The following is a 27444-nucleotide window of genomic DNA, read 5'->3' as shown; positions in this document are numbered from 1 at the left end:
GTTGTCTCAGACTAAATTAAAAAGCAGAATAACTGTGCTTGTGGAAATGCCAGTGGTCTTACCTAGGTCTGAAGGTTTCAAGTTGCTCAGTGCAGATTGTGTTCAGTTTTTCACACTTCTGTCTGGACTCTATGTGTTTTATGTGGTTGTTCTACATCCCCAGACAGGTGACAGTTAGTCCAACACCATGGTTAAGTCTGTTTCAACAACATCCAATTAAAAACAGGCTGTCAGAGTGCAGCTGGCACAAATAGAAGGAAAGGCTGATACTATCCAGTGTTGAAAACCAATTTTATATGTATGAACATTTGTTGTTGTAAATACCAATACCATGGAAGTTTGCTATACCTTTATTAAGTTAAAATTTTATTTTACTCATTTTCATGAAATATTTTGTTGACTAGTCAGGTAATAAAGAAAATTTTTATTGTAGTTATGATCTTCTTTCCTGTTATATAAACAGTGAGGATGAGTGAATTTGTCTATTACCATGTCAGTTTATTAAAATATTGGTCAGTAATGTGGGATCCTCCTATATAGCCAGGACTGACATTACCCATTTACAATGTGTGGTAGGCTGAACTGTGGCCCCCAAAGACTTACCCACATCCTGATCCTCAGAACCTGTGAACGTTACCTTAGATGGCAAAACAGTCAGTTACTTTAGGTGGCTAAAGATGTGATAAGGTCAGGATCTTGAGAGGAAGAGCTTATCCTGGAGTGACAGGTGACCCTAAATGCAGTCACGTGTATCCTGATAAGAGACGGGCTGGGGAGCTTTGAGGCAGACACAGAGGAGATGTTGTGAAGACGGAGGTAGAGATGGGCGCAGCGTGGCCACCAGCCCTGGAATGCCCGGGCACACTAGCCACCGTGGGGAGCCGGGAGAGGCAAAGGGACGACTCGTCCCCAGAGCTCTGAGGAAGCATGATTCTGCCGGCGTGATGATTTTGGGTTTCTGGCCTCTACAGCTGTGAGAGAATGAATTTCTGCTGTTTTCAGCCACAGCCTCCTGGTAGTTTGTTACAGCAGCCACAGGAAACTAATACAAGAGCAGTATGAAGAGATCTTGGTGTTCACGTGTAGACACAATTAATATGACTCCCGTTGGCGAAAGCTTGGTTGTATCACCGCTCTTCACCACCATATTAATAAAATATGGTTCCTCTGTGACCTGCGGAAGAAAACCAAATTGGATACCTCTGTGTTCTTAGCGTGGACTAGAGTGCCTCTCTTTCAGCCTTGTCAGCCGGTCCCCTGGGTGTGTTGCCTGCCTGCAATCATGGAGGGCAGTAAGGACACCGAAGGTCCTTCTGGACAATATACCTCTGGCAGGCCAGCGACCTTTGCCACAGGTGTCAGCACAGACGTGGAGCAGTGACCTAGAGGGATGTGACTTTACCATGTGTTTCTGGATTAGGGCTCATGTGGGAAGTCAGTAAACGTCCGGAATAAACGTACCGTGTTTAATCTTCCGTATCTGCCCCTCCTCTCGTGTTTCCTCTCTGCACTGTTACTGTCCTCCCAGCTGCCCAGGCCTGGAAACCTGGAGTCATGCCTGCCTTCAGTCATTTAGTCCATCATCAAGCCCTGGATTCTGCCTCCTCGGTCTCTCTCCTCTCCGTTGAGTCCCCACAGCCTCTCACTGCCTCTTGGCCGTCATCGCTGTCTGTCCAGGGCGCGGATGGAGCGCTCTCCTCCCCTCAGTCAGTCTGTCCCAGTGCACACGTGGCTCCCATCGCACCTGCCACGGCAGGGGACTGGACACCCTGCTAGGAAATGGATGTTTTCTGTGGAAAGGAAATGGATATTGTATTTTTCATATCATTATTCATGTATAAAACAAAAATTTATTGCACACCTGCTGTGTCCCAGGCACTTCCAGGGGCAGGGATATGGCACTGACAAAATCGTCACGTCCCCACGGAGCGCCCGTCTGTTGGAGCTCTGCTACAAAATGAAGAGCACTTTGAATTATCATGTGACTTGACTTCTTTATCATTCATGCCCCAAATCTGTTACTGTGTGTATATATATATACACACACACACGTATATATATTTCCTGGACCATTTGAAAGTCGTTTGTAAACATCATATCCCTGTACCCATTAATACTTTAGTGTGCGGTTTTTAAGAACAAGGACTTCCCCCTTCGTAACCACAGTACATTTATCAAAATTAGGAAATGCAGCATTGATTCAATTCTATGGTCTAATTTGTTTCATAATCAAATTTTGCCACTTGTTCCAGGAACATCCTGAATCCCCGGCCCCATGTGGGCTCCACCCCTGGTTCACACTCGCCCTTCCTCCATCCAGCACCCCTGCCTGCCCTCCCACCGCATCCCCCACACCCCAGCCCAGTCCATGTTCTTGACATTGCAGACCAGTGTGCCTCTAATTCTCATTTTACATCTTCCTCTCGTTTTCTTTTGATTTTGGCAGGAGTACAGCAGACGTGATGCTGTCACTGTCTCCGGCTCAACAGGGGAACTTGCTGTCCTTTTGTCCCTTTATTGGTGATGCTGAGTTTAATCATTGATTGAGATGGTTTTGGCCAGGTTTCTTGACTGTCTGCTATTTTCCCCTTTATTATAAGTAATAAGTAATTTGTGGGGGGTACTTTGAGATGATGTAAACATCCCATTCCTTGTAGTTTTACATCCATTGATGATTCTTGTCATTATTACTGTGATGACTGCCAAGTGCTGGTTTTCTTTTCTTTTTCTTTTAAAAAAAAATCCCCATGGCTTATTTATTTTTATAACTGGAATCTTGTACCCTTGGACCACTTTACCCATTTCTGATTTTGTAATTCCATTTTTCCTTCTCCATTTATCAGTTGGTATTATACTATAAGAAAGGGCTTTCTTTTCATCCCACTTATTCATTCATGCATTCTTTTAAATCATTATCAAATAAAAAATTCAGCAGAATAGTCTGCTGCTGTCATTATTTTGAAGCTCTAATTGTCTCGGATTTGACTGTTGGTTATCTTTTCAAGCTTTTTTTTTTTTCACACTTCCCTTCAGTTTCGAGCACTCACTTGCTTTCTGACACAACAGGATGTAGCAGGCTCATATTGTCCCTTCCCGTTGAGCTGGGAGTTGGCCATGTCTCCAAGCAGCCCAGTTCTTTTACTGGAGAGTGATGTTTGGAACCAGCATGCAGGCTTTCGTGTGCTCACAGCTCTTGGCTCCCGTTATCCTCCATGTGTTTACTTAGTGGATGAGTCGCACAGCACACCCAAGAAATATTAACATAATCCCACAAGTCAAAACAATCTAAGAAGTTCCTCTCAGAGTAGATCATCTCCCTGCAGCTGTTCCCATCTCCCTCCTTAGGCGACGAATTTCATTAGTTTTGGGTTTATCTTTCTTAGGTTTCTTTTTAAAAATAAGAACATACATGTTTATCTTTTTCTTTCATGCTCTCTTTTACACAAAACGTATACTCCTCTGCTTGCTTTTTTTCTATTTCTCAATACATCCTGGAAATCACCCCATATCAGTCTGTAGAAGATTTCGCTTTGTGTTTTTCTTTGATTATTTATTTACTTGTTTGATTATTTTTGGCTGTACTGGGTCTTCGTTGCTCCCCGCATGCTTTCTTTGGTTGTGGTGAGCAGGGGCTGCTCTGTAGTTGTGGTGCAAGAGCTTCTCGTTGTGGTGGTTTCTCTCCTTGTGGAGCCCTGGCTCTAAGGTGCTTGGACTCAGTAGTTGAGGCACGCAGGCTGAGTTGCACCGTGGCATGTGGGATCTTCCCAGACGAGGGATCAAACTTACGTCCCCTGTGTTGGCAGGCGGATTCTTAACTTACTGGACCACCGTGAAAGTCTCTCTCGTGTTTTTAAACTCTATCATACTCTACTATATAAATGTACATTGTTTTTTCAATCTCCTGCAGATGCCATTATGATTGTAGTATTTTGCAATTACAAACAGTACTGCACTGAATAACCTTGTTCAGATGTGTTTTGTGTAGTTAAGAGTGTATCTTTAAGGTAAATTCATAGTGATATTATCACTGAGTCAAAAATAATGCATGTATAGATTTTTGGGGTTCTTGTTAGATCCCTCTACCTGAGGATCATGTACATTCCCACCGGCAATGTGTAAAAGCACCAGATCCTCAGAGTACCCTGTGGTGCTCTCTAATGTGCCGGTGTGTGCAGTCTGCTAGGGGAGCAGTGTTCTCTCATTTTTATTGTAAGTGGAGTTGAACATTTTTGAATATTTATGGGCCATTTCCTTGTCTTCAGCTGTGAATTGTCTGTTCAGGTCTTTTGCCCATTTTTCTCATAGAATATTTTTTATTCCCATAATTTTTAACATTATGGGGATAGCTGCTACACCCCATAAATTCCCATCTGCCTTTGCCTGCCAAATCCCTTCTAGCAGCGAGGGTAAGCTAAATCAGAGTCATGCTGGAGAGCAGAGCACAGATCCCCCACGAGGAGTTCGTTGTCCTCGTGGGGAAAGATGTTGCCAGTTGGCAGTGTGATGGTGACCTTTCAAGAGGGCAGGGTCATCTTGTGCCTGGAGAGGGTGGACATTGGCAGGAGATTTTTGTAGGAGTCAAACCTCCCAGCTCTGTCCAGCCACCAGTGGACATCCAGTGCTACTTATTTCTGAGATTTTTTGTCTCTGAGATGAAGAACTCTGTGTGTGTGCGTGTGTGTGTGTGTGTGTGTGCGCACGCGCACACGCGCAGGGGTGTCCACAGCTTAGTAGTGTTGCTCATAACTTGTGTCCTGACCCAGGTGCAGCCCTGACAGTACGCACTCACATCCTCTCCTCAGCAGCCCTGGGAGCAGATGCATTCGGTCCCCAGTTTGCAGTTTAGGAAACAGACCCATTCCTCCACGTCCCACGTGGCTCTGCCCTTTTGTAATTGTGGCCATGTTTATGCTTCACAAAACAAAGCGAAAAGGAACTCTACTCCTAGGTCTTCCTTCCTGAACCATTTGCATAATTCACATTTCTCTCCAGGGAGTCAGTCTCCTAGAAGGTGTTCCTCCTGGGAAGGCTGGAAAGAATGATTTTCTGTTAATGAGACCACATGTCTCAGGCACTTCCCTGAACAGAAGGAATTAGATGTATACACGGATAGCTGGTGAGGCCCCCATCCTAGCCAGGGGGTTCTGAGCCATGCTGCTTTGGACCCTTAAATGTGACTTATTCTAACTCTTGCGTGTGCTTTATTTTAATGGGAGCCTTTAAGGTGGAGGCCGTGAGGGTGAAAATCACATAGCTTATTGAACCTATCAATTCTAGTTAGGGCTGAAGGCCAGCTCTTGTTTTCTTTCAAGTCAGTAACAAGGAGTGGAACCTGTTTGTCTGGGTGTTCCGTAACCAGAGTGCATTCCTTTGGGTGGCTTGTGGCTGTTTTCCATGAGGCAGCTCTGTCTCCACAGGCTAGGTGCCACAGGTCAGAAGCGCCCCCGCCCCCCACCAGTCCCCTGTGCCAGCACTCACTCTGCGCTTGCTGGATGCTCGTCTCTGTGTCTCAGACTGGAAGATGTGCTTTTTTGCATGTGTGAAGAATCATGTAAAACGAGTGCCATGGCATAGCCACAGAATTCTTTTTTTTGAAAAAGGAAAATGAAAAGTGTCTGCATAGTTTATGTTGATTATTTCTGACTGCTTCCTGTTCTAGAGTGCTCATTCACTGGAATGAAGTGATGGCTTCACAGTATGTTTAAGATTTAAAATGTGTGACATAGTGAGGTTAACAGTAAATTCTGAAGCTCAGAAATGTGATGTCTGCACCATCTGGAGTGCCCCCAGCTTTTGCCCTCTGAGCCCCTGGTGTCCTCTGTCTCACAGGCTGTGTCTGGCTTCACATCACTTCCTGAGGCTTCCCCTTCCGTGGCGTTTGCTTCCCTCACCCTCGACGTGACAGCCCATTGCCACCCTGCAGTCCAGTGCCCAGAGCTTCAAGCTTTGGGCTCAACAAATTGGTTAAATTGAACAGACAGGTAGTCTAGGTCAAATTTACTGTGTTTTCATTCTTCATTAGTCTCTTGGTCCTAACCATTACATATCTGAAAGTTTTAATTTTATGGAAAATTATAGGACTTTACTGACATATATATATAGCCAACAGTATCAATTTACTTGGGCTTCCCAGGTAGAACAGTGGTGAAGAATCTACCTACCAGTCCTGGAGACGCAAGAGAAGTGGGTTCAGTCCCTGGGTCTGGAAGATCCCCTGGAGAAGGAAATGGCAACCCACTCCAGTATTGCCTGGAAAATCCCAGGGACAGAGGAGCCTGGTGGGCTACAGAACATAGGGTCTTAAAGAGTTGGACACAACTGAGCACAAACACATAACACATTCGTTCACTTAACGTATGTTTCATATAAAGTGACTGACTGTTCAGTATGTGTGAGCCAGTGTGTTCAGTGTTGGGAGAAATGCAGAGAAATAGGGAGTCAGGAGGAGGCATCAGGTTGAAGGAGACCATGCACACAGAGTAGGCGGAGTAGGCGGCACTGGGAACAACAGGAGAGGAATCAGGGCTGGTTGCCTGTGTTTCAGAGACATCTGCAGAAAAGTAGTCAGAATACTTTAGGAATGGGGAGTTTAGGGGGCAGAACATAGAAGGAGGGCTCAGGACTGAGGATCTGGTGTTGGGCTGGAAGAAGGAAATTGATTAGTTGGGATGCTCCTGTTAACAAGTAACATTTGTAACCATTCCAATAATGGGTAGTATGTGCCAGACACTATTCCAAGAGCTTTTATGTATTAACTCATTTAATCTTCACAAAAACTGTGAGCTCCCTCTTTCTCCCACCCCTGCCTTTCCATTTTGCAGATAAAGAAATGGAGGTATGGAGAAGTTAAATAATCTGCCAAGATCACAAACCTAGTATGAGCTGCAATTCTCTCTGTCCCCAGAGTTCATCCTCTCAGCCATTATATGTACTTTTTCTCTGGTTCAGCAAATAAAAGTTTATTGTGAAGTCTGAAGATAAATGGTTTCAGGATCAGATATATATATGGTTTAGTAGCATCAAGATTCTGGAAGATTCTCTGTTTTCTTGACTCTGCCCTTATGATCACAAGATGGCTGTTGCAGCTCCAAACATCACATCCATAGAGTTGTGTTCAAAGGGAGAAAGGAGGAGGAACAGCCATTCTCTTTGTGAGAACGCTGTTCCAGAAGCCTTTCAGCTGGCTTGTCCTCAGGTCTCCCTGCTTGGGCTTGGTGCCTGGAAACATTCAGCCTTGTAGGAGAACAAAATTTGCCACCCCCAAATGTCTCTTTGGCATGCAGATTATTTTAAACTGAGAGCAATGGATGACCAATGCCCAAAAGACTCAGGAAGAAACTTAGACCTTCCCTGAACCTCAAGACTGGAGATGCAGGACCTGTTAGAGGAAGGGAGCCACCCCCATAGATAAGTACAGTATAAACCTGAACCCATCAAAGTCTGTCTGTTAAAATCCTTCTCTGTATCCCATTGTCTATGCAGGGCCCAGCAGACATTTGTTTACCAAACATTAACTTTTTAGTCTCTGCCTGAATTGCCTTCTTCCCCTTTGAAGTCCCCACCACCAAAGTTTTCTCTTGTCTTTAGCTGAAGATGGTAAACTGAGTGAGGGCTTCAGTTGTTGAAGTGAGTTCCTCAGTTTTCCTGGGTCTCTCCCATGCAGGTACTGTGTGTGTGAACTCAGCCACCCAGTTATATCCGACCTTTTGTGACCCTATGGACTATAGCCTGCCGGGCTCCTTGTCCATGGAATTTTCCAGGCAAGAATACTGGAGTGGGATGCGATTTCCTCCTCCAGATCTTCCAACTCAGGGATCAAACTGGAGTCTCTTGTGTCTCCTGCATTGGCAGGCAGGTTCTTTACCACTGCGCCACCTGGGTAGCCCCTCTCCCAGGTATAGGTGCTATTAAACTTTTGTTTGATTTTCTCCTGTTAAACAGTCACATGTCAGTTTAATTCTTAGTCCAGTGAGAAAGACCTAGAAGGGTAGAGGAAAATTTCTTCCTCCCCACCAGCCTCTTTGGTGGGACAAGGTGTGCTGAGCCGGAGAGACGAAGGGGCGAGGAAAGCAGCCAGTGTGACTCACTGCCCATCCTGTATTACTAGTTTCTCTGTTCTATTCCTGAGACTAGATGTATCTCTAGAACAGTGGCAAGAATGTAGTCTTTTGCCAGCTCAGGGCTGCATCCTTACTGGACAAGTGTTGCCAAAGCCCAGCCTCTGCTCCCCAGCCCTGGGCCCTGGGGGTGAGAGGGGTGAGTGGGCTGTGTGGTGCACACAGGGGCCCCTCTCTGGGGGAAGCTGGCCCTGTAGCGGCCTGTTACACAAAACAGCAGCTGGCCACTGGCATTCTGAGGGGTTGCCAGGTAAGTATTAGCAAGTGGCATTTCCAATTCTGGGCATGACTGCCTAAAAATGTTACTCTGAGTTTATAAACATTTATTTGATTATTTCACATTTTGTGTTCCTTCAGTTCAGTTCAGTTCAGTCACTCAGTCGTGTCCGACTCTTTGCGACCCCATGGATCGCAGCACACCAGGCCTCCCTGTCCCTCACCAACTCCTGGAGTTCACCCAAACTCATGTCCATCAAGTCGGTGATGCCATCCATCCATCTCATCCTCTGTCGTCCCCTTCTCCTCCTGCCCCCAATCCCTCCCAGCATCAGTCTTTTCCAATGAGTCAGCTCTTCGCATCAGGTGGCCAAAGTACTGGAGTTTCAGCTTTAGCTTCAGTCCTTCCAATGAACACCCAGGACTGATCTCCTTTAGGATGGACTGGTTGGATCTCCTTGCAGTCCAAGGGACTCTCAAGAGTCTTCTCCAACACCACAGTTCAAAAGCATCCATTCTTCAGCGCTCAGCTTTCTTCACAGTCCAACTCTCACATCCATACATGACCAAGGGAAAAACCATAGCCTTGACTAGATGGACCTTTGTTGCATTCCTTCAGTTGAGTTCAGTTCAGTTCAGTCACTCAGTTGTGTCCGACTCTTTGTGACCCCATGAATTGCAGCACACCAGGCCTCCCTGTCCATCACCGACTCCCGGAGTTCACTCAAACTCATGTCCATCGAGTCGGTGATGCCATCCAGCCATCTCATCCTCTGGCGTCCCCTTCTCCTCCTGCCCCCAATCCCTCCCAGCATCAGAGTCTTTTCCAATGAGTCAGCTCTTCGCATGAGGTGGCCAGAGTACTGGAGTTTCAGCTTTAGCATCATTCCTTCCAGTTCCTTAGTTCGCTCTTTAAAGCAAGTAGGATACCTCCCCAGGCCAGTTGATACTCCTCTCACTCACAAACAGCACCAACTGCATGGCAGCATTGCTTCTAGAGACACCGCTACGTGCCTCAGCTTGCATGATGGTCACTCAGTTGTTTACTCACAGAACCCACAGACTGCCTGGCAGGGATGGCAGGCCCTGTGCCCCCACTGTCCTGTGCTCCCCTGGCTTGCTGGCCTCTAATGAGCATGATGGGGTACAGGCCTGCTCCCAGAGTCTAGCCTCCAGTGCAGGACGGTGAGTGCTTTTGTAATGCAGACAGAGGAGATGATGTGGCCAGAGTGCTTTGTCAACCCCATTAGAGGCATTGGCTGCGCAAAACGGCATTAGTTGGTCAGCTGGGAAATGTGACCCACGGTGAAAAATCAACACTAGTTCTGAGTAAGCTGAACCATTATTATACTTCCTTATTGTGTATGAAACACTAGATGGGTTTCTGAGAAATACCAATATCTGTGTTATGTTTATGAAACTTTTTCCCCAGGTATGTTAATCTTTCACATTATTGGTAAAAACACGTTCATAAGTTTTTCACCTGTCTGAACACCTTCTTTAGATGTCTTTCCAAAATGCTTCATATAAGCAAATTTTAATCAAAAATAGCCAATTTTTACATTAAGTTATGCATAAAAACAATTCTAGGGGAGTTCCATTTTAATTATGGCAACATTTTGAAATGCTGTTTGCTTGTTTGCCTGTTTGTTTCTGTGGCTTATTCCTTTGTTAATTTTAAAGCATCAGAGTTAATTTTAATTTATTGTGGAAAATTTTCATATCTCCCCATCATCTCTCTTCAGTAGTTATCAACTTGTTCTAGTCCTCTTTCATCTACACCACCACCCACCCCCCTCTCCTACCCACTCCCTTGGCTTATTTCGAAGCAAATCCCAGACATCATATAATTTCATCTGTAAATATTTCAGTGTATCTTGAAGGTAATTATGATTTTAAAAAACTACACGCACGCATACACAGTTTGTTTATTTGAATCAGAATGTAAGTAAGGTGGATACATTATAACTGATTGATCTACCCTATTAATCCATAGAATTTATCTAAAAAGCCCCTTCTCCCATCCTGTTCCAATTATCCATCTCTGCTTCTTCCTGCAAATATTGATGGAAGGAATCAGGTTATGTGCCCTATAGAATTCCTTGAAACCTGAATTCTGCCAACCCTTCCCTCACCCCTCAGGATTGACCAGATTCCTCCAGTTGGAGGGAGCTTTGGGGACACAACATTCCATAGGTGATGGTGTGTACTTCCTTTAGGATATGTATGATGAATGGTTTGTCTTCTCTCTGTAAGGTTAGCAGCCACTGGCGATCATTACCTGGACCCATCCATTGGAGGTTGTAAAAAGTTGGTGCTCTATTATTCCCCTTTGTCTGTTAACTCGTATATTGCTAAGAAGGGAAATTTTCCTCTCATCTATTATTTCGGTATCTTGAGATATAGCTCATATAGGAAAGCCAATATGAATATCCCACTGCAAAATAATGAATGCACTTCTCCCAGAGGTAATGGGTACGGGGTATGCATTCCATTATCTTTCATGTGCAATAAAAGTTTGTTGCATTTGTTAATCATTGATGCTCATGTTTTCTCTTTGGCCACTTAAAGCCTCTTTAAATTGGCTCCTGGTTCTCTTTGCTACAGGTCTGGAAGTCTTTGATCACTTCTTTCCTATCTCCTATGACAAGACAGGATGTTGTGTACTCATTCTGTACATCCTCTGCTCCAGGCGTGAATTCAGCCAAGTCTCCAGGGTTCACTGGTTTCCCCTAATAGGCGTTGTTACTTAGAGCCTAACCTGAGCCTGAAGGTGACCACTGCTCCTGCGCAGTCTCTACCGTGTGCTCTTTCTCTCTGTTTTAAAGACAGAATGCGTTTTGAGCTCTTGCTGATTCAGCTTCAGGACTGCAAGGTTTTAGTTAATCCCCTGGGTCTTAAAGCTGTATCTGTTTCTCCCACCCTGAGCATTGATGTTCTTCGTGGACACCACCTAAGTACTAATGTTGAAGTACTTGGGTACACCATCCCACCCTACACTCAGCCCTTTCCAGAAGCAAAACCAGCATTTCTGATACCATTACTGCCAACTGTACATGAAGTGTGTTCAGTTCTTTCTGATATCAGGGTGTAGATACAGTCACACTGAAGAGTCCCTGTCTGCCTGGTTGTGTAGCCAATTGAACACACAATTAGGTTCATTTGTCTCATTTTACTTAGAATTTTTAAAGAACTGCTTAAAATTTTTTTAATGTATTTATTTATTTTTGGCTACACTGGGTGTTCATTGCTTTGTTCAGGCTTTCTGTGGTTGCAGCAGTGATCGGGGGCTACTCTCTAGTTGTGGTAAGTAGGCTTCTCACTGTGGCTTCTCTTGCTGCAGAGCACGGACTCTAGGCGCGCAGGCTCAGTTGATTTGGTGCATGGGCTTAGTTCCATGGCATGTGAAATCTTCCCAGACCTGGAATCAAACCCGTGTTCCCTGTTTTGACAGGTGGATTCAAATCTGGCTTCTATTCCCGTCCTTGCCATCCTGTGTCCCCCTTTCTTCTGTAGGTAATCGTTTAAACGTTTAAACAGTATCAGTTCAGTTCAGTTCAGTTCAGTACTCAGTCACGTCTGACTCTTTGCGACCCCATGAACCGCAGCACACCAGGCTTCCTTGTCCATCACCAACTCCTGAAGTTTACCCAAACGCATGTCCATTGAGTCAGTGATGCCATCTAACCATCTCATCCTCTGTTGTCCCCTTCTCCTCCTACCCTCAATTTTTCCCAGCATCAGGGTCTTTTCCAGTGAGTCAGCTCTTTGCATCAGATGGCCAAAGTCTTGGAGTTTCAGCTTCAACATCAGTCCTTCCAATGAACACCCAGGCCTGATCTCCTTTTGGATGGATTGGTTGGATCTCCTTGCAGTCCAAGGGACTCTCAAGAGTCTTCTCCAACACAACAGTTCAAAAGCATCAATTCTTCAGTGCTCAGCTTTCTTTATAGTCCAACTCTCATATCCATACATGACCACTGGAAAAACCATAGCCTTGACTAGGCGGACCTTTGTTGACAAAGTAATGTCTCTGCTTTTTAATATGCTGTCTAGGTTGGTCATAACTTTCCTTCCAAGGAGTAAGCATCTTTTAATTTCATGGCTCCAATCACCATCTGCAGCAATCTTGGAGCCCAGAAAAATAAAGTCAGCCACTGTTTCCACTGTTTCCCCATCTATTTGCCGTGAAGTGATGAGACTGGATGCCATGATCTTAGTTTTCTGAATGTTGAGCTTTAAGCCAACTTTTTCACTCTCCTCTTTCACTTTCATCAAAAGGCTTTTTATTTTTAGTTCTTCACTTGGTGCCATAAGGGTGGTGTCATGTGCGTATCTGAGGTTATTGATATTTCTCCCAGCAATCTTGATTCCAGCTTGTGCTTCCTCCAGCCCAGCGTTTCTCATGATGTACTCTACATAGAAGTTAAATAAGCAGAGTGACAATATATAGCCTTGACATACTCCTTTTCCTATTTGGAACCAGTCTGTTGTTCCATGTCCAGTTCTAACTGTTGCTTCCTGACCTGCATACGGGTTTCTCAAGAGGCAGGTCAGGTGGTCTGGTATTCGCATCTCTTTCAGAATTTTCCACAGTTTATTGTGATCTACATAGTCAAAGGCTTTGGCATAGTCAATAAAGCAGAAATAGATGTCTTTTTGGAACTCTCTTGCTTTTTCAACGATCCAGCAGATGTTGGTAATTTGATCTCTGGTTCCTCTGCCTTTTCTAAATCCTGCTTGAACATCTGGAAGTTCACAGTTCACGTATTGCTGAGCAGTATATATTGAACACTGTGTGTGTATATATATATATATATATATAAATATAAAAATATATATATATATGTATATTTACACACATTTGTTACCCTCTTGGATAAATGGTCATACATTAAATACATTTTTCTTCACCTTGTTTTTTTTCACTTTATTAGATTAGGATCAGTGTGTCCTCATTAAAATCAAAGCTTCATATTTTCCCTCTAAAGCAGGCTTTCTCAAACCCAGCACTGTTGACATTTTGGGCCAGATGATTTATCTTTGTGGCAGTAATGTCCGCACACGCTGTGAGCATAGGTGTAGGATATTCAGCACCTTCCCTGACATTCACCCATCAGATGCCAAGAGAACTACCACCACCCCCATTGTACCAACCAAGCCTACTTCCAGACCAAATGTGCCCTGGGGGACAGAACTGCTCTCTGATGACAACAGTGTTTCTCACATCCACTGAGGGGAGAGTCTAAGCATGTCTGCAGAGACCACATGAGCCTTTTATTTCACAAGTGAACTCAGACCCCATCTCAAAGCTATGGTTGCTATTTCTGGACTTTGAATACTAAACCAGCTCTTCTCGTTCTCTCCTGCCTCTTTTGCAAATTAAGGAAGGAAGAGAAAATTGGTATTGAATAATACATAAAGGAAAGAGAGGCAGTGATTTTATAGATTTCTTGTAAAACTGTTCTTATTGGGAATATACATGTTGAAAACACCAGGAGTTACTCTGACCTTGTATAGTGACCCTTCAGTGCTAGCGTTCAGCATTTCTCATCCACGCGTGCCTGCCAGCAGGGCTTCCCCGGCCCTGGGAGCTCTAGTGCCGAGGCCTGGGCGCTACAGGCACAGCCGTTCTCCTCCCACTCAGGGTGGAAGTCAGGTTGTACTGGTGAGTGAGCAGAGAGAAGCCAGGGCATTTTGCCATGGGGCGATGAAATTACCCAAACTAGTATTCTAGAAAACATTCTGTGGAGCAGATGAGCGCGGACCCGGAAGGCAGACTTCTTCGACTTTCAGTGTGGAGGCTGGGGCCCTGCTCAGAGGTCCCTGGGGTCCTCCAGAGCTGTCCTGGAGCCAGCAGCTCGTCCTGTACTGTCACTTGCAGATTGCTGAGCCTCCATGTAGAAATCAGACTAGCCCCTACAGACATGATCCTGAATATTATAAGAAATCTAATAAGAAATGAGAAATTTCTTTGAAAAATAAATGAATGGGGTTAGCAAGAATGCTTCTTATGGCAGATGAAAGTTTGAATTTATGGCCATAGACTAGCTGGAGATATAGACTCTGAGAGTTCGACCCCTCTGTTGGCTCCTGGACCCTGGGGCAGCCCTGTTTGGTGATTGACTCAAAGTGGACTCTGATGGTAGGAGGTATAAAGCAGGGACACCTTCTCATGAGTCAATTTGGTGGCTGTTTCTCTGAATGAATTCCAGCTTGGCTCGAGGTGGTGGGCACACCCCAGCAGACCGCTATCCTGGCCTGGTTTGGCAACCATTTAATGATACCTATTTCCTCCTCACTCTGCTAGGGATTTATTTATTCCCTTTGCTCATTTTGTTACTGCCAAAGATAACATATATGAGCTATTTCCAGAAGTTCTCTGCAGCTGTAGCAGTGGCTCAGAGCACAACTGCAGGCTTGGGATGCCCATATTCCTGTGTCCAGTGAATGCTCTGGCCCTAGGGACTGAGGTTCAGTCTCCCCTCTCCTGCCCCCTCCACTTGCTGCATAAAGCTTATTACATTCTGAGTTTTCTCCTTCTCTGCCCACCAGGCAGATTAGTAAATTTTGAGTGTTCCAGGTCACTAGCAGTTATTGATATTGCTTGGAGGTAGTCCGGCATTAATGTAAGGAGAGAGTCAGTGCTGATGTGGAATTATTTGGAAAAATCAGTAGCCGTGAGTGACTTAAGCTATTCTCAGTCTCCCAAGCAGTGCTCATCTTTGCTGCTCAGTCAAGGCAGGTGCTCAGGCTATTAGCCCTTCTTGAGAGGAAGGCCTTCCTATTAGAGGGGTGTCAGAGCCCAGGGGTCATATTGAAGCACGACAGGATGCCGGCACGTGAGGATGGCCAGAGAGGGCTGGTCTGTCTTTCTACTCCCTGCTTGTCCCCAGTTTGCAGCAACACGAGAAAGCTCACCATTGGTCTCCGAGTTCCCATGGATGTCCTCATGCTTCTGACTTCAGAATGGGCCCTGCCCCACCCCCCGCCCAGGGCCCAGTCTGAAGTCAGCTGAAGTCAGCTGGCCCCGTGCCAGCTGTGTGACCTCGTGGTAGTTGCCGCACCTCTCTGTGCCCCAGCTCCCTATCTGTGAGACAGGTATGATGACAATGCCTACTTTGCACAGTGGGTGTGAAGGTCAGGAGGCTGGTACATCAGAAGTACAGCGCCAGTGCCAGGCTCCATCTGTGTCCTCCAGCTTAATGACAAGTACTTTCTCATGTGGTCCCTGCAGCCTAGGGAGTAGTCAGGGACAGTAGTATTTTAGTTGTTTTACGGAGGAGGAAACTGAGGGTTGGGTTGGGTTTGTGAGCTTTCCCAAGTTGAATGGCTGGTAAATCACTGATCTGGGGATGAACCCAAGCCCTCCGTATCAGGGACCCCTGCTCTTGCAGAGGGGAGGGACTCACCACTGGGCACACCTGACTCCTGTGCGACTCATCTCCAGTATTGAGTGGGGAGGGGTGGAGGCAGCACAAAGACCCAGGGGAAAGAGGCCACCGTAGAGCTGTCGTGGGTATGGAGGGAGTGGACAGGAGGTGACCAGGAGGACTCCAGAACTTTACAAGGGACCTCAGTGGAACTTGGCCTGCTTGCAGCCTGTCTTTCCCTGGAGGGTTGATGGAGCATTGACAGCTGGTGGCTTTACTGTCAGGCCTGGAAATGGACTGGAACTTGATTTTAGGGCGGGCTATGGTGAGGTGGTTCAGTCACTTGTCTTAACACAGTCAAAGCCTCCTTTGAGACATCACTGCCCTTGGCAGATCTTGGCAGGGCGTGGGTGGTGGGATACCTGAAAATATTTGTGTCTGCTGCTCAGCTAACACTGTGAAGTGGGTGGAGCAGATTGCTAGAACAGTCTGTGCTGGAGCCTTGAGGACTATGAGTCAAGAAGAGAGATTCTTAGAAGACAGAAAATAAATTACTACTTAATGAATGGTAAAAAGGGGCCCTGGATTGTTGAGGCAGACATGAATCAAAGTCAGATCAGATCTCTCTGCAGAGCACATGTCATGAGCCTCTTATTCTAGTGATGACCTGGGCAGGTGGAACGGCCCTAATCTGTCAGCCACTCTCAGAGCCAGGGACCTCCTAAGGGGTCAGTATGATGGCTTATACATTCTATCTCTGTATGTGACATAAAATTCCAGAATAATATGAAAAGGTGGGAACCAATTGGAAAATGATCGGAGACTTCTATTTCTAGACTTCCCTTTTATTTCTGAAAAGCAACTAAGCTTGGCTCTACCTGTACTGAGTGACCAGACTCAGGCTGCACAAGTGCATAAGCACGAAAGCCAAGGTGAGGCCTGCAGGCTGGGCACCAGGCTGGGCTGGGGGCTCTGCTCCCGCTCTGCCGAAGGGCTCTGGGCTGCCTTCTTGTTTCATGAGATGGTTTTGATTTGTTCAAGATCCACCTTTCGGTGATGAGTTTGGGAAGGCTCTGGTTACATTTTAGATGAAAACTGCACCTGTTTCCATAGGTGTGACGCTCAGAGCCAGCACAGTGTCTGTGAGTTTCTTTAGAGCTGAGTGGATTCTGGCGGGGGCACGGGGAATTTATAGACTGAACACCTGTTTACAGGAGGCCCCTGCCTCCTGTTTGCACTTCAAGGACTCAAGTTTCCCATTTCAACTTAAAAGGTAAACAGTTGTTGGTTTTCATTTGTTTTTCAATTAAGAGATTGGGGGCTGAGGGAACAGTCTTACGATAACACTGGAAAAAAATTGTACAGGATAGCATCTTACTATGAAATAGTGAAAACATTTAAACATAAAACATGCAAATGAACTGGACAGTGTACTTGTGCTGCATAACACCTCGCCCTTGTTTATTCTTCCTAAAAACAGAGTAGCTTTGGGGTCTGTGTGAAAGCACACAGCTTGCTCAGGACCCCTGGGAAAGATGCGGTGGCTGAGCGGAGGGCTGTGGGGGTTGGGTGGCCAAGGTGTCTGTGCCATGGTCAGGCATGGTGGCTGTCTTGGGGGCAGCAGACGCCCCCCCTGAGGACTTGATTTTCAGGGGCTAGTGGCCTGCTTGCTGTGTGTTTGAGCAGGAAGGCTGTGACTGAATGGAAAGACTTGGAGAGGATGGTCTGGAATCCTGGGGAGAGTTAGGGGCTGTTTGACCCCTGCTGAAGGCAGAGGTGGTACAGCCACATGTTCGGGTCACTGGATGAAGGGGAGGTGAGAAGGAGAGCATCGAAAAGGACAGGCCCCGAGGGGTGTGGTTTGAGTGACTCGGTACAGACTGATGCCCGAGACTATGGCCGGGACCCTAGAGGGTGGGCACATGTGGAGCACGACAAGGAATTTGGCCATGGGTTTGTTCGGAGATGCTGCCCAGGAGGAGCATGTAGTGTGAAAAAAGAAGGGAAGCTGAGTCACAGTCACATTAGAGGTTGACAGAGGAGGATAGACCTGGGAAGAGGTAAGAGACAACAGTCAGAGCAATCTGAGGAAAGGGGAGGGACAGATAGAGGGGAGGGGAGAGGAGGGGAGAGGGATGTAGTGCTCCTGATGGTGATGGGATGTGACGATGGTGTTGGTTCTGGAGGTGCTGATAATGATGGTGGTGGTGGTGGTCGCAGTGGCTTGGCCTTGGTAGTGATGTTGAGGATGCAAAGGGCGGTAAGTGTTTTGTGAGGGGTGGTGGCATAAAGCTCCTGAACTGCCAAGGGTTTGGAGTTTTCTTACACGGGACACCACCTGAAACAGGTGTCCTTTGAGCAGACCTGACCTTCCGCCTGCCCAGCAGCTTCCTAAAAGCCTTTGCTTCCTAGTTGGGAAGGAGAGGGAGAGGGTGAAATCTTAGCAAGACTCCGGAACAGAGACAGAAGCAGCCCAAATCCAACAGTATGCTTATTCCTCCTGGACAGTTCTGAGAAAATCTCTCAGGCATTTCTGTTTCTTGGTTCTGAACTTGAGGTATTGCTCATTGCCATAGAAGGATGGAAATAACATTATTCATAATCACATTCCCAGTCGAGTAATGCACAGTAATCTTTACTAGAAACCCCAGAGGAGCACAGGCAGTGCCGCTCCAGTAGCACAGGTTTCTTCCTTATGGGATTCTGGTGTGAGACCACCCAGCAGAGCCCCTGCTCTTCCCCGGGCACTGCTGTTACTCTTCTGCAGGCACAACAGCCGCACCACGTGTGGCTTCATCAGATGGAGAAGGGCCTCCGCTGCCCACTGAGCATCTTGAAGCAGAGTCACCCCCCGCCCACCCCCCCACCCCCTGCCCCCACACTGCGTAGCCTCTGGAATCTGCAGGAGGAAGGGCCGCCTCCGCAGGGAAGGCAGAGTCTACTTAGGCTTTGTTAGCATTTAGAGTTAGCAGGAGACAGTCCTGGAAGGAAGTGAAATCTGGAGCCCCATCCCCTTCACTAAGCCCAGGGCCAGTTTTCCTTTCCTCCTTCCACCCATTGTTCCGTCTTCTGTTCTCTTCCTCTCTCACATCCCCTGAAATTTCCACCATTGTATATTATTCTGTCTTGAGATTTGGACTTACAGTAGCAATGCCCAGCACAACAAGCAGTATTTCAGAGACTTGCACTGTCATTTAATACGCCCAGCTACAGTTGTCGCAAATCTCCCAAATGGTGAGATGCTTCCTGTGACTCGGCACTCCCTCCAGCCGCGGAGCCATTATCCCAGGCATTCTCGTTTTGAAACAAAACCTTAACGTGGTGTAGTGACATTTAATTTAGTGCTTCTCATTTCAAAGCCCTTAAAAATATTAATTAATTCCCATAAAGCCCTAGGAGGTATGTTATTATCTGTAGTGCCTTTCATGCTGGTCCATTAATGTGTCCTTTCTGGGCGACAGGTAAGAAAACGAGGCTGAATCATTTTTTGCATCCCACAGGAGAAGACCTTGATGGAGCCAAGGTCAGAAATAACGAATCCCCAACTTTACTGATGTCTCCGAGTAATGTCAACCCTGTGACCTTATGGGTGGTAGGGGAGAACAGCACTCTTGTTTAGGACTAACCTCGGGGGACACTGAATGGTCTTCAGTGGAACCAGGACTTCACACATCCTAGCTGGAAAGCTGTGCGGAGGGGGCAGACTCAGGTTCTCTTGGTGTCAGCACAGTTTCTAATGAAATAAAATCAGTGTTCATAACATTGTGACTGCATGAGGAAACATGTTTGGACCTAATTCTGGACTCTGTAGTAGCTCCCTGGCGGGCTGGTCTCTCTGGGCCCTGATCCTCACTTGATTCCTTACAGAGGCCCAGAGGAGGTCGAAATTTCGGCGAGCAGGACTCCTCATACCTCTCCTTTCAGTGTTTTCATGGCTGTTCTGGCATGTTTATTTTCCATGCAAACTTCAGTAGCAGCTCCGTGAAATACTTTGTTGTTATATTTATTGGAAACATGTGGGCTCTTAACCTAGGGAGAACTGATGTCTTAAGAATGTGGGTGCATCTTCCTCAGGCTGGGAGCATCTCCAATTTGTTCATGCTTCCTTCTGTTCTCCAGGACAGTTTTATAAAATTTCCGTCTTAGAGTTTTGTGCATTTCTTGTTAAGTTTAATCTTCTTTGTTGCTTTAAAAGTGGGAGTTCCTTACAGTTGTGTCCTTTAACCATCTATCGATTGTGTGTGTGTGTGTGTGTGTGTGTGTGTATTGATTTCTGTGTATTCTTTAGGTTCATCAGCAAGGGTCCAGGCAGGAGTAGTGGGAGGGGGCTAAGCTGGGCAAATATGACTAATCAAGAGAGGGGCATTTTGCTTCCTTACCTTGTCTTTTTGAAACTATTCTCCTTTGCCGCTGTATTACAGCTTTCTGTGTTTAAGTTGCCTCTTCCACATTCCAGTGTTTTTCCAAAGAGATTCAATGCTTCTAAGAAATATTTTTGATATCACAGTGGTGCTACCTTTTACTTGTGTTACTGTGTGGCAGGCATTACTTATTTATCCCATGGGATCTTCGCAATAAATATTTGTTGAGTAAATGAATGTTCACAACCTCTCTGTGAAGTAGGCATCATCCCAGCTGGAGATGGAGAGACATGATATTATTTGTGCAGCGTCCATTCAATGCAAACTTGGAGTAAAGGATGGAGTTTAAGTTTTATGTATTCTTATGAATCCATGGTAAGTTTCTTAATCTTTGTCTCCTGCAACAGGCGCGGTATAAGCAGAGCCTTGATCCGACTGTGGATGAAGTAAAGAAGCTTTGCACGTCTTTACGCCGAAATGCCAAGGAGGAGCGGGTCCTCTTCCACTACAATGGCCATGGGGTGCCCAGGCCCACCGTTAATGGCGAGATCTGGGTCTTCAACAAGGTGGGTGCACCATAAAAGATTCCCATGAATCCAATTTATTTATCTTTTTACAAGGAAATCTTTAAGTTTTGGTGGTTGGCTGCAGATCCTGTTCACCTGTAGCTTCTATGGAGCCATCAATAGTTAATTCATTTCCACAAAACCAAATGCAGGTGCCTTCCAGTTTCTAGGTTGGCCATGTAGGCTCCCCCTCTTGCAGTGGTGTCTCCTGTTCTTCACTTAGATTGTGTCTTTTTCTTACTTATTTGGAGGAATTCCTTGTATCCTAGACAGTAACCCTTTACCATTTTTGTTAGTTGCAAATGTCCCTGAGTTTATGGCTTGGTTTCTGGGTTTGTCTGTTTGCTTCTGTTCTCTTGTGATGTCCCTTAGTGGATGGGCTTTCTTTATTTTGAAGTGGCCCCTGTTCAGTCTTCTCTTAGAATGTGGGCATTTAGTATCTTCTTAAGACTTTCCTTATGCCACGGTCACTGAAATATTCCATGTGTTCTTTCACAGATGTGTATTTTTGTCCATAATTTGGATCTTTAATCCACCTGAAACTAATTTTTGCACATACTTTTAAGTAGGGTTTCAAATTCTTTTTTCTTTTTGAAGTGGATACCATTACCATTTAATGCCAGCTTTGGACTCAGTCAGGTTTCCTTAGTGAGTAGGTATGTTTCCGAGCTCTCTGTTCTATTCCGTGGGTCTCCCTTTATGCCAGTTAGTTGTTTTAATCAGTGTAGGTTTTCAGTGATTCCTGATATTTGGGAAGGTGAGTTTCCCTGCTTTATTCTTTTTGGTCTGTTGATCTTCCATGAAAATACTCAATCAGCTTATAAATCACTAGATTAAATGGTGTGGGGCGTGGAGACTCAATATCTTTATATTATTGAGTTTTCCAAACTATGCTCTTTCAAAGTGTGTATCAGTGGTATCTTATAATTTCATAAATATTTGTATCATTTTTTAGATTTATTCCTAGATACTTCATACTTTTTTGACGTGGTTCAGTCAGTTCAGTTCAGTTCAGTCACTCAGTCGTGTCTGACTCTTTGTGACCCCATGAATTGCAGCACACCAGGCCTCCCTGTCCATCACCAACTCCCGGAGTTCACCCAAACTCATGTCCATCAAGTCAGTGACACCATCCAGCCATCTCATCCTCTGTCGTCCCCTTCTCCTCCTGCCCCCAATCCCTCCCAGCATCAGAGTCTTTTCCAATGAGTCAACTCTTCGCATGAGGTGGCCAAAGTACTGGAATTTCAGCTTTAGCATCAGTCCTTCCACAGAACACTCAGGACTGATTTACTTTAGAATGGACTGGTTGGATCTCCTTGCAGTCCAAGGGACTCTCAAGAGTCTTCTCCAACACCACAGTTCAAAAGCATCAATTCTTCGGCGCTCAGCTTTCTTCACAATCCAACTCTCATATCCATACATGACCACTGGAAAAACTATAGCCTTGACTAGACGGACCTTTGTTGGTAAAGTAACGTCTCTGCTTTTGAATATGCTATCTAGGTTGGTCATAACTTTCCTTCCAAGAAGTAAGTGTCTTTTAATTTCATGGCTGCAATCACCATCTGCAGTGATTTTGGAGCCCCGCAAAAAATAAAGTCTGACACTGTTTCCTCTGTTTCCCCATCTATTTGCCATGAAGTGATGGGACCAGATGCCATGATCTTTGTTTTCTGAATGTTGAGCTTTAAGCCAACTTTTTCACTCTCCTCTTTCACTTTCATCAAGAGGCTTTTCAGTTCCTCTTCACTTTCTGCCATTAGGGTGGTGTCATCTGCATATCTGAGGTTATTGATATTTCTTCCTGCAATCTTAATTCCAGCTTGTGCTTCCTCCAGCCCAGCGTTTCTCATGATGTACTCTGCATAGAAGTTAAATAAGCAGGGTGACAATATACAGCCTTGACGTACTCCCTTTCCTATTTGGAACCAGTCTGTTGTTCCATGTCCAGTTCTAACTGTTGCTTCCTGACCTGCATACAGGTTTCTCAGAGGCAGGTCAGGTGGTCTGGTATTCCCATCTCTTTCAGAATTTTCCACAGTTTATTGTGATCCACATAGTCAATAAAGCAGAAATAGATGTTTTTCTGGAACTTCCTTGCTTTTTCCATGATCCAGTGGATGTTGGCAATTTGATCTCTGGTTCCTCTGCCTTTTCTAAAACCAGCTTGAACATCAGGAAGTTCACGGTTCACGTATTGCTGAAGCCCGGCTTGGGGAATTTTGGCATTACTTTACTAGCATGTGAGATGAGTGCAATTGTGCGGTAGTTTGAGCATTCTTTGGAATTGCCTTTCTTTGGGATTGGAATGAAAACTGACCTTTTCCAGTCCTGTGGCCACTGCTGAGTTTTCCAAACTTGCTGGCATATTGGGTGCAGCACTTTCACAGCATCATCTTTCAGGATTTGGAATAGCTCAACTGGAATTCCATCACCTCCACTAGCTTTGTTCATAGCGATGCTTTCTAAGGCCCACTTGACTTCACATTCCAGGATGTCTGGCTCTAGGTGAGTGATCACACCATCGTGATTATCTGGGTCATGAAGATCTTTTTTTGTACAGTTCTTCTGTGTATTCTTGCCACCTCTTTTTAATATCTTCTGCTTCTGTAAGGTCCATACCATTTCTGTCCTTTATCGAGCCCATCTTTGCATGAAATGTTCCCTTGGTATCTCTGATTTTCTTGAAGAGATCTCTAGTCTTTCCCATTCTGTTGTTTTCCTCTATTTCTTTGCATTGATCACGAGGAAGGCTTTCTTATCTCTCCTTGCTATTCTTTGGAACTCTGCATTCAGATGCTTATATCTTCCCTTTTCCCCCTTGCTTTTCGCTTCTCTTCTTTTCACAGCTATTTGTAAGGCCTCCCCAGACAGCCATTTTGCTTTTTTGCATTTCTTTTCCATGGGGATGGTCTTGATCCCTGTCTCCTGTACAATGTCACGAACCTCCGTCCATAGTTCATCAGGAACTCTATCAGATCTAGTCCTTTAAATCTATTTCTCACTTCCACTGTATAATCATAAGGGATTTGATTTAAGTCATACCTGAATGGTCTAGTGGTTTTCCCTACTTTCTTCAATTTAAGTCTGAATTTGGCAGTAAGGAGTTCATGATGTGAGCCACAGTCAGCTCCCAGTCTTGTTTTTGCTGACTGTATAGAGCTTCTCCATGTTTGGCTGCAAAGAATATAATCAATCTGATTTCGGTGTTGACCGTCTGGTGATGTTCACGTGTAGAGTCTTCTCTTGTGTTGTTGGAAGAGGGTGTTTGTTATGACCAGTGTGTTCTCTTCGCAAAAGTCTATTAGCCTTTGCCCTGCTTCATTTCGTATTCCAAGGCCAAATTTGCCTGTTACCCCAGGTGTTTCTTGACTTCCTACTTTTGCATTCCAGTCCCCTATAATGAAAATGACATCTTTTTTGGTGTTAGTTCCAAAAGGTCTATAGGTCTTCATAGAACCATTCAACTTCAGCTTCTTCAGCATTATTGGTTGGGGCATAGACTTGGATTACTGTGATATTGAATGGTTTGCCTTGGAAACTTAGTTCTCTGATTCCTAGAATGTCGACGTTCACTCTTGCCATCTCCTGTTTGACCACTTCCAATTTGCCTTGATTCATGGACCTGACATTCCAGGTTCCTATGCAGTATTGCTCTTTACAGTATCAGACCTTGCTTCTATCACCAGTCACATCCACAGCTGGGTATTGTTTTTGCTTTGGCTCCATCCCTTCATTCTTTCTGGAGTTATTTCTCCACTGATCTCCAATAGCATATTGGGCACCTACCGACCTGGGGAGTTCCTCTTTCAGTATCCTATCATTTTGCCTTTTCATACTGTTCATGGGGTTCTCAAGGCAAGAATACTGAAGTGGTTTGCCATTCCCTTCTCCAGTGGAGCACATTCTGTCAGACGTCTCCACCATGACCCGCCTGTCTTCGGTGGCCCCATACGGCATGGCTTAGTTTCATTGAGTTAGACAAGGCTGTGGTACGTGTGATTAGATTAACTAGTTTTCTGTGATTATGGTTTGTGTGTCTGCCCTCTAATGCCTCTCGCAACACCTACTGTTTCATTTGGGTTTCTCTTACCTTGGATGTGGGTTATCTCCTTTCGGCTGCTCCAGCAAAGCGCAGCCGCTCCTCCTTACTTTGGATGAGGGGTATGTCCTCACAGCTGCCCCTCCTGACCTTGAACATGGAGTAGCTCCTCTCGGCCCTCCTGCGCCTGCGTAGCCACCGCTCCTTGGACATGGGGTTGCTCCTCTCAGCTGCCGTCCCTGACCTCAGGCGCAGGGTAGCACCTCTCGGCCACCACCCCTGACCTCGGGCGAGGGGTAGCTCCTCTTGGCCATGTGGTTACAAATGTTTAAAAATGATGTTCTGTGAGTTTTTACCATGGTGTGTGGCAAAGCAGTTGATTTTTTGTACATTTTTTTTACGTCTGCTAATTTGCTAACTAGCTTACGGTAAAGTGTCTGCCTGCAGTGGGAGACCTGGGTTCTATCCCCGAGTCAGGAAGATCCCCCGGAGATGGAAATGGCAACCCAGTCAAGTATTCTTGCCTGGAAAATTCCATGGATAGAGAAGCCTGGTGGGCTATGGTCCATGGGGTTGCAGAGTCGGACACAACTGAGCGACTTCACTTTCCTTCTTTCTAATTTGCTGTTCTCTCGTTGATCCTAATGATTTGTACATATTTTAAAATTTCTAAACAGACTACCATGTGGTTTGCAAATCACAGCAGTTTACTTTCCTTCCAGTCCTGCTGTTTATTGTTTGTATCTTTCTGTGTTACCAGCACCTCCCAGAGAGTGGAATGGTGACTGCATGTCCTTGTCTCATTCCTCATTTGGAAAGGAGTGCGTCCTCTGCATCATTGTATGATATTCACTATAGATATTTGTAAAAAGAATAAAAAATAAGAAAAACCCTTATCAGATTAAAAGATGCCCTTCTCGGTGGAGACACAGGTGTAAAGAATGGACTTGTGGACACAGTGGGGGAGGGAGTGAATGGGACAAATGGAGAAAGCAGCATCGACATACACACCGCTGTGTGTAAAGTGGGTAGTGGATGAGGAGTTGCTGTAGCACACAGGGTGCCCAGTCTGGCGCTCTGTGGTGACCTAGAGAGGTGGGATGGGGGAAAGGAGGGAGACTCAAGACGGAGGGGGTACATGTATAATTATGACTGATTCCCTCATAGGCCATTCGGTAAATTATCTGCCTGCAATGCAGGAGACCTGGGTTTGATCCCCTGGAGAAGGAAATGGCAACTCACTGCAGTTTTCTTGCAGTGGAGAATCTGCAGAATCTGGAGAATCCCATGGACAGAGGAGCCTCCCGGCCTGCAGTCTATGGGGTTCCAAGAGTCAGACACAACTTAGTGACTAAACCGCCACAATGTTGTTGTATGGTAGAAATGAACACAACATTATACAAATATTTTTTAAAAGATGCCCTTCTATTCCTAGTTTATTTTTTCAAGTCATCAATAGATGTTGCTTTTCCCCCCAAGCCATTTTGTATGTATGTGTTAGATGATGGTATGATTTTTCTCCTTTAAACTTGAAATGCATTGGAAGATATATGATTTTCTAGTATTAAATATACCTTTCCTTTGTGGGATAACCTAGTGTGTCTTGATCAATTATATGTTTTATATAGGGGTTAAATATGTTATTTGTATCATATTGTCTTTATAGTTTTACCTTTTCTAGCATATCATATAGTTAGAAGCATATAGAATGTAGTGTTTTAAAACTGGCTTTTTTCAATTAGGAGTATACATTCAAATTTCCTTCATGTCTCTTCACGGCTAGAGAGCTCATTTTCTCTTTACCACTGAAAAAGATTCCATTATTTGGATGTACCACTAGTGAAAGACATCCTGGTTGCTTCCAGTTTTGGGGAATTGTAAATAATGCTGTTCTAAACTTTTGTGTGGATTTTTGTATAGACATAAGATTTCTTCTCATTTGGGTAAATACCTAAGAGAGCCACTGCTAGACTAGCTGTTATGTTTAGCGTTCTAAGAAATTGGCAAACCCTGTTCCAAAGTAGCTGCGTCGTTTGCATTCCCACCAGCAATAAATGGTAGTTCCTATTGCTCCACATCCTCCTTGACATTTGTTGTTGCCAGTGTTCTGGATTTTAGCCATTCTAATTAGGTGCATCGTGGTATCTCCTTTTAATTTGCAGTTCCTTAATGACATAGGATGTTGAGCATCTTTTCATATGCTTGGCTGCCATCTGTATATTTTCTTTGGTGGGGTTTCCATATCTTTTGCCCACTTTTATCAATTAATAGGACTATTTGTTTTCTCACTCAGTTTAAGAGTTCCTTTTACATTTGGGTACAAGTCCTTTATCAGATATTCATCTTTAAAAGAGTCCTTCCCATTCTGTGACTTGTATTTCCATTTTCTGAACAGTGGACATTGACTTTTGGAGTGCAGACCAGTTATCCTCTAGAACGTCCCTCATTCTTTGTGTTTTATAAGTTTATGTCGCACTGAATAAAAAAGCAAGATCACACTTTCTGCTGTCAGCAAGGGATGCACTTTATTTCTTTTTTTAATATTTACATTTATTTATTTTGGTTGCACCAGGTCTTAGTTGTGGCACATTGGATCTTCGATCTTTGTTGCAGATGCAGGCTCTTTTTATTTGCAGCTTGTGAACTCTTGGTTGTAACATGTGGGATCTAGTTCCCTCCCCAGGGGTTGAACCCACAACCCCTGCAATTGGGAGCTCAGAGTCTTAGCCACTGGACTGACCACCAAGGAAGTCCTGAGAGATGCTT

At 45.1% G+C, this 27444-nt stretch overlaps 1 protein-coding gene across 2 annotated transcripts in view; it reads left to right on the top strand.

Moving 5' to 3' along the window:
* The window catches only part of RPTOR (regulatory associated protein of MTOR complex 1), a 324545-nt gene that overhangs the window by 115236 nt on the left and 181865 nt on the right, over positions 1–27444 (top strand). For both annotated transcript variants that reach the window (XM_070390212.1, XM_005907642.3), the window contains exon 4: positions 20475–20633. In XM_070390212.1, the coding sequence (XP_070246313.1) occupies positions 20475–20633 (159 nt within the window). The remainder of the gene's footprint in view (positions 1–20474; positions 20634–27444) is intronic.

The sequence above is a fragment of the Bos mutus genome, chromosome 19, assembly GCF_027580195.1.
Source record: "Bos mutus isolate GX-2022 chromosome 19, NWIPB_WYAK_1.1, whole genome shotgun sequence".
Lineage (NCBI taxonomy): Eukaryota > Metazoa > Chordata > Mammalia > Artiodactyla > Bovidae > Bos > Bos mutus.
Note: the sequence above shows the minus strand (reverse complement) of the source record. Positions and strands in the feature narration are given on the sequence as shown.